The sequence below is a fragment of the Microtus ochrogaster genome, unplaced genomic scaffold, assembly GCF_000317375.1.
Source record: "Microtus ochrogaster isolate Prairie Vole_2 unplaced genomic scaffold, MicOch1.0 UNK163, whole genome shotgun sequence".
NCBI lineage: Eukaryota > Metazoa > Chordata > Mammalia > Rodentia > Cricetidae > Microtus > Microtus ochrogaster.
The window spans coordinates 152553-164676 of NW_004949261.1; the positions used below are offsets into that span (position 1 = coordinate 152553).

Sequence of the window (12124 nt, forward strand, 5' to 3'; positions counted from 1 at the left end):
CTTCGTGGTTTCTGAAATAAGTTACCAAACATAGAGATGATGAGCCATACAACAGATCCCAGAAATCCAGGAACAGCTTCATTTAAGCATCTCTCTCTCCCCTGGAAGCTGTAGTCCCAGCAGCACGCCCCCTTTCTTTTAAACTAAGTCTACAGGGGTCAAGATGGGGGATGGGATACCTGCCTGGGAAGCTGTGGAAACTACATTTCCCGGAATGCAATAAGCACACGAGATGTTGGGAAGTGAGCTGAGCCAATGAAAACTTGACATTATTTTTACTTTTGGGTGTGTGTGTATCTGTGTGTCTGAGTCTGAGTGTGTGTACGCTCGCGCGACTGGTTTGTTCCTGGAGCTGGACTTCCGGCGTAGTTCTCCTCTTAGCCGTGGTTTTGGCGTTTCTGGGGTTTGTTTACCTATCTGTAGGCTCCAGCCGAGGTGAGCCTTCTCGCAGGCGGAGCGCAGAGAGCTGCTTTGCGGTACCGAGGCCTGGCTGAGGCCCAGCGACTCCGCCCACGTGACCCGCGCCGGGCCTGGGGAAGAGACCTGAGCGACCAGGTCCTTGCTCCCGCTGCAGAGTCAGTCCAATGGCCGCGGCCGCATACAGGGACCCGGCACAGGTAAGTGCTGCGTCCTGTGGTTATCACCCTAGTGCTAGAGCCCGGAGAGAGGGCCCCATCATGACCCTGCAGTACGTAGCTGGTGTCCCGGGCAGAAGATGCTTGTGGGTGGGAGCGGGGAGCCCCATTCATAACATCCGTGTGCTGGGGTTTGTGACTGTTGCAATGTGCAAAGGCCTGGAAGGGCGGCTGGGCATAGGAGATACAGAGTCATAGCGTCTACTGAAAGAGTTGTGAGGCCCCGGTGCACCAGAGGGATTTGATTTTAATTCTTAGGACACTGGAACCAGTGAGAATTGTGAACAGTGACCATGTCCGGAAATAGACCATGTTCTGGAAATACTTTCCAGAAGTTACTCAGAGGAAAAACAAACAGGAAGAGACATGATAGGCAGGAGAGAACAGAGTGCTTGTCACAGGTGTCACATCTCACAGCTGAGATTCAGCGCTGTGACCCACAGCATAGACACTCGGCAGTCATCCTAGGCAGACATCCTAGGCCACCTAGCCCCAGGGTGGGCACCGAGTCACTGGAGTCTGTGGAACCTGCCTGTGGCTGCCAGAGTCTCAGAGTCTCCTTCTGTTTTTCAGATTCTCTTGACTTCAGAGCCAGTGATGGGGTCAGGCCCGGTAAGCAGAACCTGCCATTACCCTCCTCCTAACGTACACAGTTTTTAGATTAACCATGTCCTTGGACTGTTCTCTCACTGTATAGCCCTGGGCCTTGCGGTCTTGAACGTGTTAGGTGTGCAACACAGTTTTGTGTATAGGCTGAGGGTTGTATGAAATCGCTGGCAGCGTGAACGGAGCTGGAGAAGGTTGCTTCTCCCAAGGAGAAAGGAGATCTGCACTTGCCTGCACTACTTCAATCCTTGCTTCAGGCTGAGGCACATACTGGAACGTGGGTCAGGGGTTCCTTTCAGGAGTAGAAATGTTTCAAAGTTGAGCTGTGTCAACAGAAGCCCACCCCAGCATGGGTTAATGGCTTATGGAAGGATCCCTGGATGCACTGTACAACTTGCAGGTAGCATGGCAGGTTGTAGTGTCTTTTCCAGGCCTCAGAGCTGGTCTGGTTCCTTCAGCAGTTTTTACTGTTTGTATGTACTTGGGGTGAAAGAGGCCTACCATGTCACTAGGTAGCCCAAGCTGGCAGTATTCCTGCCCCAGCCTCCCAAGTGCTGGAATTATAGGCACGAGTCAACATACCTGGCTTCTATGAGTGATGGTTAGTGGGTAAGTTTGAACCAAGAATTAGAATAAGGTAGGATCCCATCATAACAGGGTTGGGGCTGCTTTGGAGTGGCATCTGTGAGAGGTTTGGAAGAGGGGGATGTTGGACCCTCTTTGAATTTCCCAAGGACTCTCTGGACCCCACATACTGAGGAACCAGTGGGTAGGCCAAGGAACTGCTCTCAGTGTAGCTGTGGTTGGATGTCAGCAAGAATAGAGAGAGATGTGGAACAGAATCCTATGCACTTGGGATGGAAATAGAAACTGGTAACCTCAAAGCCCTCACATTGAGGGCATAGAAATGAAGTTGCAGATCTTTATTTGGTTGTATATAGGATGAAGGATGTGGAGGACGACAGGCCAATTCTATGGAAATAAAGCATTCAGCTCCACATATCAGGGCCAGAGTTAGGCCGTGCTTATCGTCCTTCTAGCTATTGGTGCTGTGCGTGGTGGTCAGTGATCACTGAGACAGAAACACTGGGAGTAAGTGGTGCTCAGGCGTGGTATATACTCATGGCAAGATAGGGCTGGGTGAGGGATGCGCATTACCTTGGAGTCTTCACAAGAAAATGGATCATAACACTTTTTTCCTATCATGCAGGGCTGTGGGGTCTTTTAAGGTTGTAGCTGTGGGAATATAGTCATACAAAAGATACATGATTTAGAGTGCTGGGTATGGGACTGGGGAGATGACTCAGTGGGTAAGGTGCTTGCTTTTAATGCACAAGGACCTGAATTCAGATTGCCAGCACCCATATAAAGTGTGTGTGGGGTGGGGTTGAGGGTGGGAAACAGAAACAGGCAGATCTCTGAAGTTCACTGGCTGGCCTGTCTGGTTGAACAGTGGGTTCCAGGTTCAATGAGAAGGCTTGACTTAAAAAATAGAGAATAATTGAATGTGACCCTCGGCATTGACCTCTTGCCTCCACAAATGAATGTATGCTTGTATGCATATGTGCATGTATACACACACACAAACACACACGTGCGTATACTCATAGAGTGCTATGTACAGATGTAGTACGAAATGATTGCCCCAGGAGCCATATGGCAGTAAGGAGCCATAGGATAAAGGGGGAGCCTGTTTCCTTGTGTCTGGAGGATTTTTAGGATCCTCAGGGATGTTGTCTGATAAGACAAAATTCAAGTTAGCCTATTTTTTCTATGACCATTTTTCTCCATAACCAGTATCTGTGACAGCCACAGCATTGACAAGAGGGGGTAGTGGCCTTCATCCTAGGCCTAGAGGTTAGATTTAAGCTGTGTTTATATCTCCCCCATTTCTGTGGAAGGGCACAATATCATTGAGCAGAGAGTGGACATTGGGCTGAGTGTCTCCTCTGATATGAGATGGAAAATACAGTAAGCAAACGATGTGTGCTTGGAGTTTGGAAGGGAAGCTAATCATATGATGAATTGTTTGTGTTGCAATAGGGTCTGACCTTTGAGGATGTGGCCATTCACTTCTCCCAGGAAGAATGGGTGCTTCTTGATAAGGCCCAGAGGTTCCTATACTGCAGTGTGATGCTGGAGAACCTTGCACTTGTGGCATCTCTGGGTAAGGTCCTTGCATCCCTCCCAGTGTCCTAAATGGTTTCTACCTTTACTTTTTACCAGAGAGTGACTGCAATCTCTGGAGTCATAACAAGTCTCAAAATGTCTCCCTGTTAGGGTGACTGTCCACATCTGTAGTGTCCCATGCCTTGGTTCCTGCCTAATTCCTATAGTTGTCTTCTTTCTTTTTCTTTCTTTCTTTCTTTCTCTGTGTTTTTGTCTCTTTTTCTTTTCTTTTGAAACGATCTCTATATAACCCTGGATAGACTGGAACGCACTATGTAGACCAGGCTGGCCCTAAACTCCTCATAGAGATCCGCCTGCCCCTGCCTCTCAAGTACTGGAATTAAAGGCATACACCAGGTTTAGTTGTCATTTCTTCATAGCTGCCTAGTGAGAAATTCCCAGCATTGTAATGTTTATTTTTAAATGAACTGTGGGCTACTCTTGACGAACCCTTAGGAGTTTGGTTCTGTTTTCCTCCCATATACTATTTTATGTTAAGTTGCTGTGAGTTACTACTGGTCACTAACTTGCTTTTTCTTTTCTTCTTTTTTTTTTTTTGCCACCAAATCATACAAAGACTCTTATTTGGAGAGAAGAAGCCTTTAGAATATGGCATAGACAGTATATGGTCTTATATAACAATTTAATAAATGTTTGAGAGATCCAAAGCTTCTTGGTAGTCATTTATCCATGTTAAGGAAGAAATATTTTGATACAGTGTTGGAAAATGCCAATGCAATATATTTCTTTTTTTTTTTTAGACTATTAAACAATCTTTTTTTTTTTTTTAGTTGTAGGGCAGGGAATCTGGACTGCTCTTCATTCTTGAGAGGGAGGGGGAATGGAGTGGGGGAGAAGGGGAAAGGGAGTGGGGGGAGAGGGCGATGTCTTTTCTTTTTTAATATTTGTAATTGTCATGTCCTGTGTGGTTAGGGCTGCAGGGTGGAGAGAGACTTGGTTGCCTCATATGGTTGACATGACAAGATTGTCTTAGAGGAGACCTGACCTGGTAATAGGCACCCAGGAAAGGCATGTTTCCATCATACCAGGAAGCAGGAGAGTGTCCCCCAGTGTTTTAGTAAAAGACTCACCCATCATGCCTACTTCTACTTTTACTTCTCCGTGTTTAATACTTTACCAACTTGTAATTTTACCTGTGGCTTCTGGCTCTTGGGTTCCTTTATGCTGTTACAGTCTTAGTTTTGACAAATGGTACTATGAGGCTCTTAACACAGCCCTAATTAGCCCTTGACTACTGGCTGTTTGCTTTAATACATTCTTAATCAGCCCTTGATCTCTAGCTATTTGCTTTTATTTGAGGACTTTTGCTCATTGTAGCCACATCCCCAGTAGGAAAGGTGCTGCTGAAGGCTGTTAGCTGAGGAACTGCTTGGAGCTTGTGCTTCTCCTTCCTGCATCCCATCCTGTGTCCTCTGTCTAGTGTGAAGTATCCTGTCAGTATTTGAAATAGCTCCCTAAGTTTGTCTACGGCTCTTTTGTTCTTAGACTAGTCCAGGTTTCATTGTTTCTTTTCCCTTTATTTCTTTATTTTTATATTTTGGTGATAAGCTCCTGGTTATGTAGCACAGGCTAGCCTCAAACTTACAAGCCCTCACTATCTTGCCTTAGATTCCCCAGTGCTTGTGTGCAGGTGTAACCTGAGTTTAGCTGTACCATTGTTTTCTGTGTCCGACTCACCTTCAGAATGGGCTTGTCGTCTCCACTGCTGTCAGTGCCCTTTCATTAGCATTTCAACATTTGTTTCTTTGATTCCAGGGTCCTGTTCTGGAATGGGGAGTGAAGAGGTAAGCTCTGAGCACGATGAGCCTATAGAACGGGTGATGTCTAAGCCAAGTCCCTCCACTCAGGAGACTCATCACTTTGAGACTCCTGTTCCAGCTTTGGAAGGCATTTCGCACCAGAATGAATTCCTAAGTGCACCCTCTGTGCAGACATTGTACTTGGGCAGAACAGGCATGCAAAGCTCCGGTTTGAATGAAGACATTAACCAACACCGGAAGAGTGACAGTGGAGAAAAGCACTCCGAAGGGGATGCTAACAGGGCTTCATTTATGCCAAGTTGCAGACCCCGTGTGCTGACGAAGCCATCCATCTTTGGGGAGGATGGGGAGAAGATTCTTGCCTCCACAGGCTGTCTTCAGCAGCAGGCCGCCTGTAGTAGTGAGCAGCCTCACAGTAGCGGCAGGGGTGGGGAAGCACTTCTGAGTGGAGAAAAACTGAAGTACAGTGATTGCCAAAAAAATTCAGGGCACAAACATACTCTTGTTCAGTGTCACAGTGTGTCGCCTGAAAAGGGGCCTCGTGAGGGTAGCAAGTATGAGAAAGCCTTCTGCAAGTACAAACTAGCTCAGCACCAGGACAGTCACACGGGACAAAGGACATGTGAGCATAGTCAGCATGAAAAATCTTTTAGCAAAAAGTGTCACCTCATTGCACATGATAGAATATGTCCTCAAGAAAGACCATATAAATGCACTGAATGTGGAAAAGCCTTTATCTATAAATCCGAACTCGTTTATCATCAGAGACACCACATTAATAGAGTACATTATGAGTGTGTGGAATGTAGGAAATCCTTCACCTATAAATCTAACCTCACCGAACACCAGAGAATCCACACCGGAGAGAGGCCTTATCAGTGTGATCAGTGCGGGAAATCCTTCAGACAAAACTCTAGCCTCTTTAGACACCACCGAATTCATACTGGAGAAAGACCGTATGCGTGCTACGAGTGTGGGAAATCCTTTAGACAAATTTTCAATCTCATTAGACATAGGAGAGTCCACACGGGAGAAATGCCTCATCAGTGCAGCGACTGCGGGAAAGCCTTTAGCTCCAAAGCCGAACTCACTCAGCACGAGCGAATTCACAGCGGGGAAAGGCCTTATGAGTGTAGCGAGTGTGGCAAGCTCTTTAGGCAGTTCTCCAACCTCATTCGCCACCGGAGAGTTCATACTGGGGACAGGCCTTACAAGTGCGGTGACTGTGAGAAATCCTTCAGTCGCAAGTTCATCCTCATCCAGCACCAAAGAGTTCACACTGGAGAAAGGCCTTATAAGTGTGGGGAATGTGGCACATCCTTCACCCGGAAGTCTGACCTCATCCAACACCAGAGAATTCATACTGGCACAAGACCGTATGAGTGTGAAGAGTGTGGGAAGTCGTTTAGGCAGTGCTCTAGCCTCATTCAGCACCGGAGAGTTCACACTGGAGAGAAGCCTTATGAGTGTGTCGAGTGTGGGAAAGCCTTCAGTCAGAGTGCTAGCCTCATTCAGCACCAGCGACTGCACACTGGAGAGAAGCCTTATGAGTGTGTCGAGTGTGGGAAAGCCTTCAGTCAGAGTGCTAGCCTCATTCAGCACCAGCGACTGCACACTGGAGAGAAGCCTTACGAGTGTAGTGAATGTGGGAAGTCCTTTAGCCAAAGTGCTAGCCTAGTTCAACACCAGAGAAGCCACAGTGGAGAAAAGCCTTACGAGTGTAGCAAATGTGGCAAACTCTTCACCCACAAGTCAGACCTCATTCAGCACCAAAGGGTTCACACTGGGGAAAGGCCTTATGAATGCAGTGACTGTGAGAAATCCTTTAGCCGTAGGTCTAATCTTGTTCGACACCAGAGGGTTCACACCTGAGAAACTTCTTTATCGTGTAGGAAATGTGCTGCTTAGTGAGTTGGTGTAGTAACACTGGGGGAGACGAGCAGCCTTCTGAGTTTAAAGATAATTCATGTGGCCTTCAAAGGGGGAAAACTTTGAGGAGCTTCATTCCAGTTTCTAGTCTGCCAGGGCCATATCCTGACTTATGCCATTGGCAGCGTCTGCAGTAGAAACCCTGTCACATTGCAACCTGGAAGATTGACACGGTGGGGATGGGTATCCTTCCTGTGTGCTCAAGAGATGCAAACTTCTGTACTCTGCTCTGGCCTTAGCCTTGGGAACCCCTTATTTCCTTTCAGGGCAGGAATCTTATTTGGAAGGTATGGTCTGAGTTGTGTTTTCAGCTTTGCTAAGAAACTTGTTCAGGGGAAGTTTGTTTTCATACTGTGCTCGCTATGAATATTTCCAGGTTTGAATTGGCCAACTTGGGAAATGCTTGCTGCCCATAATCTCTGACTTATCTTTTTGAATAGATAGTTTGTTTATGCATCTTTAATCTTGAAGGTTCTCTTCATTCTGTGGCATGACGTATCAACTGACCCATGATGTCAGCACGAAGAGGTGGGCCAGTTCTGTAGAGATCCTCACTTTCTGTGTTTCAAAGGGTACGATACAGCTGCCAGAAGCAGCTGTGTAGAGCAAGGGTCTGATGTTTGTGGCTGCTCCCGCTCTCAGCCATGAGAGCAGGTAAAATGGTGGAGTTTTTGTTCTTGGCTTACGGAAGGTGCTGTGATTTTAGTGAGGTAAGAAGTCCTGATGAAGAGAATTCTGACAATACCAGGCACTTTTAAAGCACGTCAACAATTAAACTCTCTTTTCTGCTGGGATGTCACACAATTCCTGGCCTTGCTGAGGGTAATTTCTTTGCAGGCCTTGCAATGGAGCCATTTGCTATATATAGTGTGTTGACTAGTACGCAGGAGCAGTTTGTGATTGGGACAGGAACTGAGTTAACAGATACAGAAATAATCTCACATTTCCCCTATTGTACATGTATGTGTGTTGGTGTGCATGTACATGGCACATGTGTGGCGGTCAGAAGGCAGCTTTGCAACATGATTCTGTGCTACCATGTAGGCTCCAGGGATTGAGTTCAGGTCATCAGGATTTGGGTAAGTGCTTTTACCTTCTGAGCCATGTATCTGGCGCTGGAACAGGCTTCTACTAAAGATTCATCTGTAGATGTTCCAGTGACTTGTGTGAGTACAATCCTCTAGATCTCTATGACTGTGGTTTTTGTCAGAGAAATTAGTGAGACATTTTTTGTAGATTCCTGTATTCTTTTCTTTAATTTGGGCTGAAGCTGTACAGGCAGGAGAACAAGAAGGGAAAGATGCTTTTGTGGCATGGGGTATAATTCTGACCTATTTGTAATTCAAGAGGCAGTAACTTTATTACTTTCCAGGGTGGACTGCCAGTGGAGCAAGGCTGTGCCTCTCGGGTTCCGAGATGGTGGAATCCATATTAGGTTGTGAAGAACTTTTGAGAACAGTGGGACATCTAAGTATATTTTTTCAGGTTACTTTTTATAGCTTCATTTATGTGTCGTTTGTATAAGTGGCACTCAACAAAGTACATGGCATGGCACCGTGGCGTGTGCTTGCAGTTCCGGTTTCTAAAAAAACTGAGGAATGAGGATTGCCTGGGCCCAGGAGTTTGTGGCTCAGTGAGTGCAACACAGCACGGCCCTAGCTCAAAAAAACAAAACCCCGATTGGGAAAGTTTGGAAATCATTATAGTTATGAAAACAAATTCTTTGTTGTCTGTTTATGACATGCCCATTTATTATCTTACATTTCCTACCTCTCCTGACAACCAATGATTTTGTTTTTAATTTAAACTTTATTTTATGTATGTGTGTGTGTGTGTGTGTGTGTGTGTGTGTGTTTTCCTGCATGTATGTCTGTGCACCATGTACATGCTTACTACCTGTGGAGGCCAGAGGGGAAGTAGGCTCTCTGGGGGCTGGCAGTACAGATGGTTGTGGGCCACCATGTGGATGCTGGAAACTGAACCCAGGTTCTCCAGAAGAACACCTAATGTTCTTAGCTTATACACACACACACACACACACACACACACACACACACACACACACACAGTGGATTAGTTTACGTTGTTTGGAATTTTCAGTTATTGTCATCATAACATGTGTGCTTGTGTATGTGTAGATATGTTGTATAATTACTTCAAGATTCAACAATGATTCTTTTATGAAACATTGTGATTGTTGCTGAGTAACATTTTGTGTAGATCAGCTGTTGGCTTATCTGTTAATTTATGTAGAAAATTTTCTTTACAGATTTCGCATACTTACAAATAAGACTGCTCTGAGTATTTCAGGTTTTGTATGGCTATGCATACAATCACTTTGTGTTAATAACTTCAGGTGTGACACCAGAGGAGTGAATGAATATTTTAAAAAGCATTTACGAAATCCCAGCTCTGATGTGTTAACTCCCTTCTGCATTCTCGCCAGCGGTATGTGAGAGTGGCTGCCCCTTTCCATCCTGGCGTGCACGCAACGGTAACCCTCTAAGACTGTCCTCTGCATCATGAGTGTATTTCACTAAGTATACTGTGACATTTCACTGTGCATTTCATGGCCTGTCCTTAAGTGTTCTGAAATAAAACAGTTGTTTCGTGTGCTTAATTGCTGCTTGTACATCTCTAATAAAATGACTGTTCAAATAGTTTTCTTATTTTTCCTTCAGTGAATTTGATTGTTCTTATCATTTTGAGATAGGGGCTCTCTATGTAGTCCCGGTTACTTTGGAACTTGCTTTGTAGACTGGGCTGGCCTAGAGCTCACAGAGATCCTCCACTTTGCCTTCCTGCTTCCTGACTGCTGGGATTAAAGGTTTATGTCGCCAAGGCATGCCCAAATCTATTTTAACAGATGTGACAGAGCATAACAACAAAGATACACAGGATTTTGCTTATGCTTCAGTGTTATATATATGAACAGTATCTTGTCGTGCAGAACAACTGCTTTTAGGTAATGAAAGAAGACATTCCCCCTCCCCCCCCCAAGGCTTTTGTCATATGCATGATGGCATGTCTCTGAAGAACATACATTTGTATGTTTAACATGCATTTAAACATATCACCCAGCAGTTTTTTAAGTTTAAGCCTTCAGTAATATGTTAAGTCAAGTCCAGTTTTATAGTCTTTGCTGATTTCCTTGTGTAGATTCTGCTGAGGGTCAGTTTTCATCTGCAGAGATATCACCACACAGGGAGTCTGGAAGAATGTGTAGTAAAAACCTTTTTATATTCTGTTTCCAACGTAGTGATTGAATAGCTGCAGATGACCCCAAGAACACAGTATTCACCAAACATAGTGATTAGGAGTGGCAGATCTTAAATAGTTTTCAAATAATTGTGATGAAGTTACTAAATATGTGCATTTAAAATGCCCTTTAATGTCTTTATACATTTTTATATCCCCAAACCAAATGTCTTTCTTGCTCTTTTAATATAATTTCCCCAGTGGATACAATTAGTGATTTAGGAACCTATTCTTTTAAAGAAATATTTTTTTAAAAAATCAGACATTTTCTTACTTGTGCAATGTACTGGAAACCCATCCCCCAAACCCTCATTTCTTTCTCTTATGCTGCCCTCTCCTGGTCTTCCCCCTTTTCCCAGTTAGTCCTTCTCTTGATTTTGTGTGTGTGTGTGTGTGTGTGTGTGTGTGTGTGTGTGTGTTTTATTTCTGTGTCTGTGTGTATGATGTTTATGTGTCTGTGTGTGTGTGTGTGTGTTTATAAGTTGTGTATATAGCCATGTATATCTCTGTGTGTTTAGGGGCCATAGCAGGAAGCTGAATGTCCTCCTCTGGCACTTTGCTCTTGTTTTTTAGACAGGGTCCCTCACTGAATTTCCCGTGTTTTGATTGTATTCACCCACCACACCCCTTCAACTCTTCCCAGATCTGCTCTCCACTTTTCCATTCTCATGTTCTGTCTGTCTGTAACTTTCCTTACCCCCCCCCAGTCCAATTAGTGCTTCTCTCATATGCATGGGTGTGGGGTTACCCACAGGAGCATGATAAACCTATCGTGGACCACGACCTTACAGAAAATGGCCTCTTCCTCCCTAGCACCTATCAACTTTCGGTAGTTCCCCATCTGAGTGACCTTAAGTTCTTCTCCCCTCCCTCTGGAAGGTTCACTGGCTTGATCTCTTGCATGCAGGTTTTACTCAGGCAACCGTAGTTCATGAGTGAAGCAGTCCTGTCATGTCTAGAAGGCATTGAAAACTCGTGAACTCATAGGGCTGGCAAGATGGCTCAGCAGTGAAGAGTGCTTGATAATCTTCTTGTAGAGTTATAGGGTTTGGTTCCCAGCATCCCTGTCCTGCTCCTCAATTAATTCCAACTTTGATTTATTCAATTGAATCTTAGAGCCTAATTATCTGACTAGCTCTGATATTACAAAAAAATTTTATTTTAAAACTTTCTTATCATTGGGTACATGATAGCACTTTTTTTTCCTAAACCTTACACTTAATTTTTGCAAACATCACATAAAAGACACTGGTTCCTTGCAGACTTGAGGGCGCTGCACATCATCGGTGCACAGGCTCTACATTGATGTTTTTATGGAATCATTTTATGGATCATTTTTGTGGCCTAGAGCCAGAACTGTACCTGAAGCTAGACCTGCGACCTGGGTGTGGGATTTCATTCATGATCTTAATATTTTACCTGTAGGATGTTGGTGGAATTGTTACAACCAGAAACATACTTCGTGAGCCTAGAGTAAGGGATATTCAAGAGTGCTTGAATATTTCTGTGGAATTGTCAAGACTGGGTGCCTGTGGTGTGGTTCTTGAACTTGGACATGTTTGCACTGGTAACTCCCTTTTTGGAGACATCTGGGGATAGACATGATGATCGTTTTGAACAATTGTCATTTCCGTAACTGTTGTCATCTTGTTTCTTTCTTCTTCTTCTTCTTCTTCTTCTTCTTCTTCTTCTTCTTCTTCTTCTTCTTCTTCTTCTTCTTCTTCTTCTTCTTCTTCTTCTTCTTCT

At 44.7% G+C, this 12124-nt stretch overlaps 1 protein-coding gene and 1 pseudogene across 1 annotated transcript; one reads left to right on the forward strand and one right to left on the reverse strand.

Annotated features, from left to right (window-relative positions):
• The first annotated feature begins 309 nt into the window (after positions 1-309).
• Positions 310-8310, forward strand: LOC101999508 (zinc finger protein 551-like). Its single transcript, XM_013355538.2, has 4 exons — positions 310-617; positions 1209-1247; positions 3285-3408; positions 5187-8310. The coding sequence occupies exons 1-4, from the start codon at positions 585-587 to the stop codon at positions 7061-7063; spliced, it is 2073 nt and encodes a 690-aa protein (XP_013210992.1). The 5' UTR covers positions 310-584; the 3' UTR covers positions 7064-8310.
• Positions 8311-10222: 1912 nt separating this feature from the next.
• LOC102000044 overlaps positions 10223-12124 on the reverse strand; it is a 2502-nt pseudogene continuing 600 nt past the window's right edge.

What these genes read in the sequence shown, in the direction of transcription:
- LOC101999508 (XM_013355538.2), top strand. Translation starts at nt 585, where the DNA reads ATGGCCGCGGCCGCATACAGGGACCCGGCACAG. An exon ending in CAGTGATGGGGTCAGGCCCG is followed by an intron (nt 1,248 to 3,284) that starts GTAAGCAGAACC and finishes GTGTTGCAATAG; the next exon opens with GGTCTGACCTTTGAGGATGT. An exon ending in TGCACTTGTGGCATCTCTGG is followed by an intron (nt 3,409 to 5,186) that starts GTAAGGTCCTTG and finishes CTTTGATTCCAG; the next exon opens with GGTCCTGTTCTGGAATGGGG.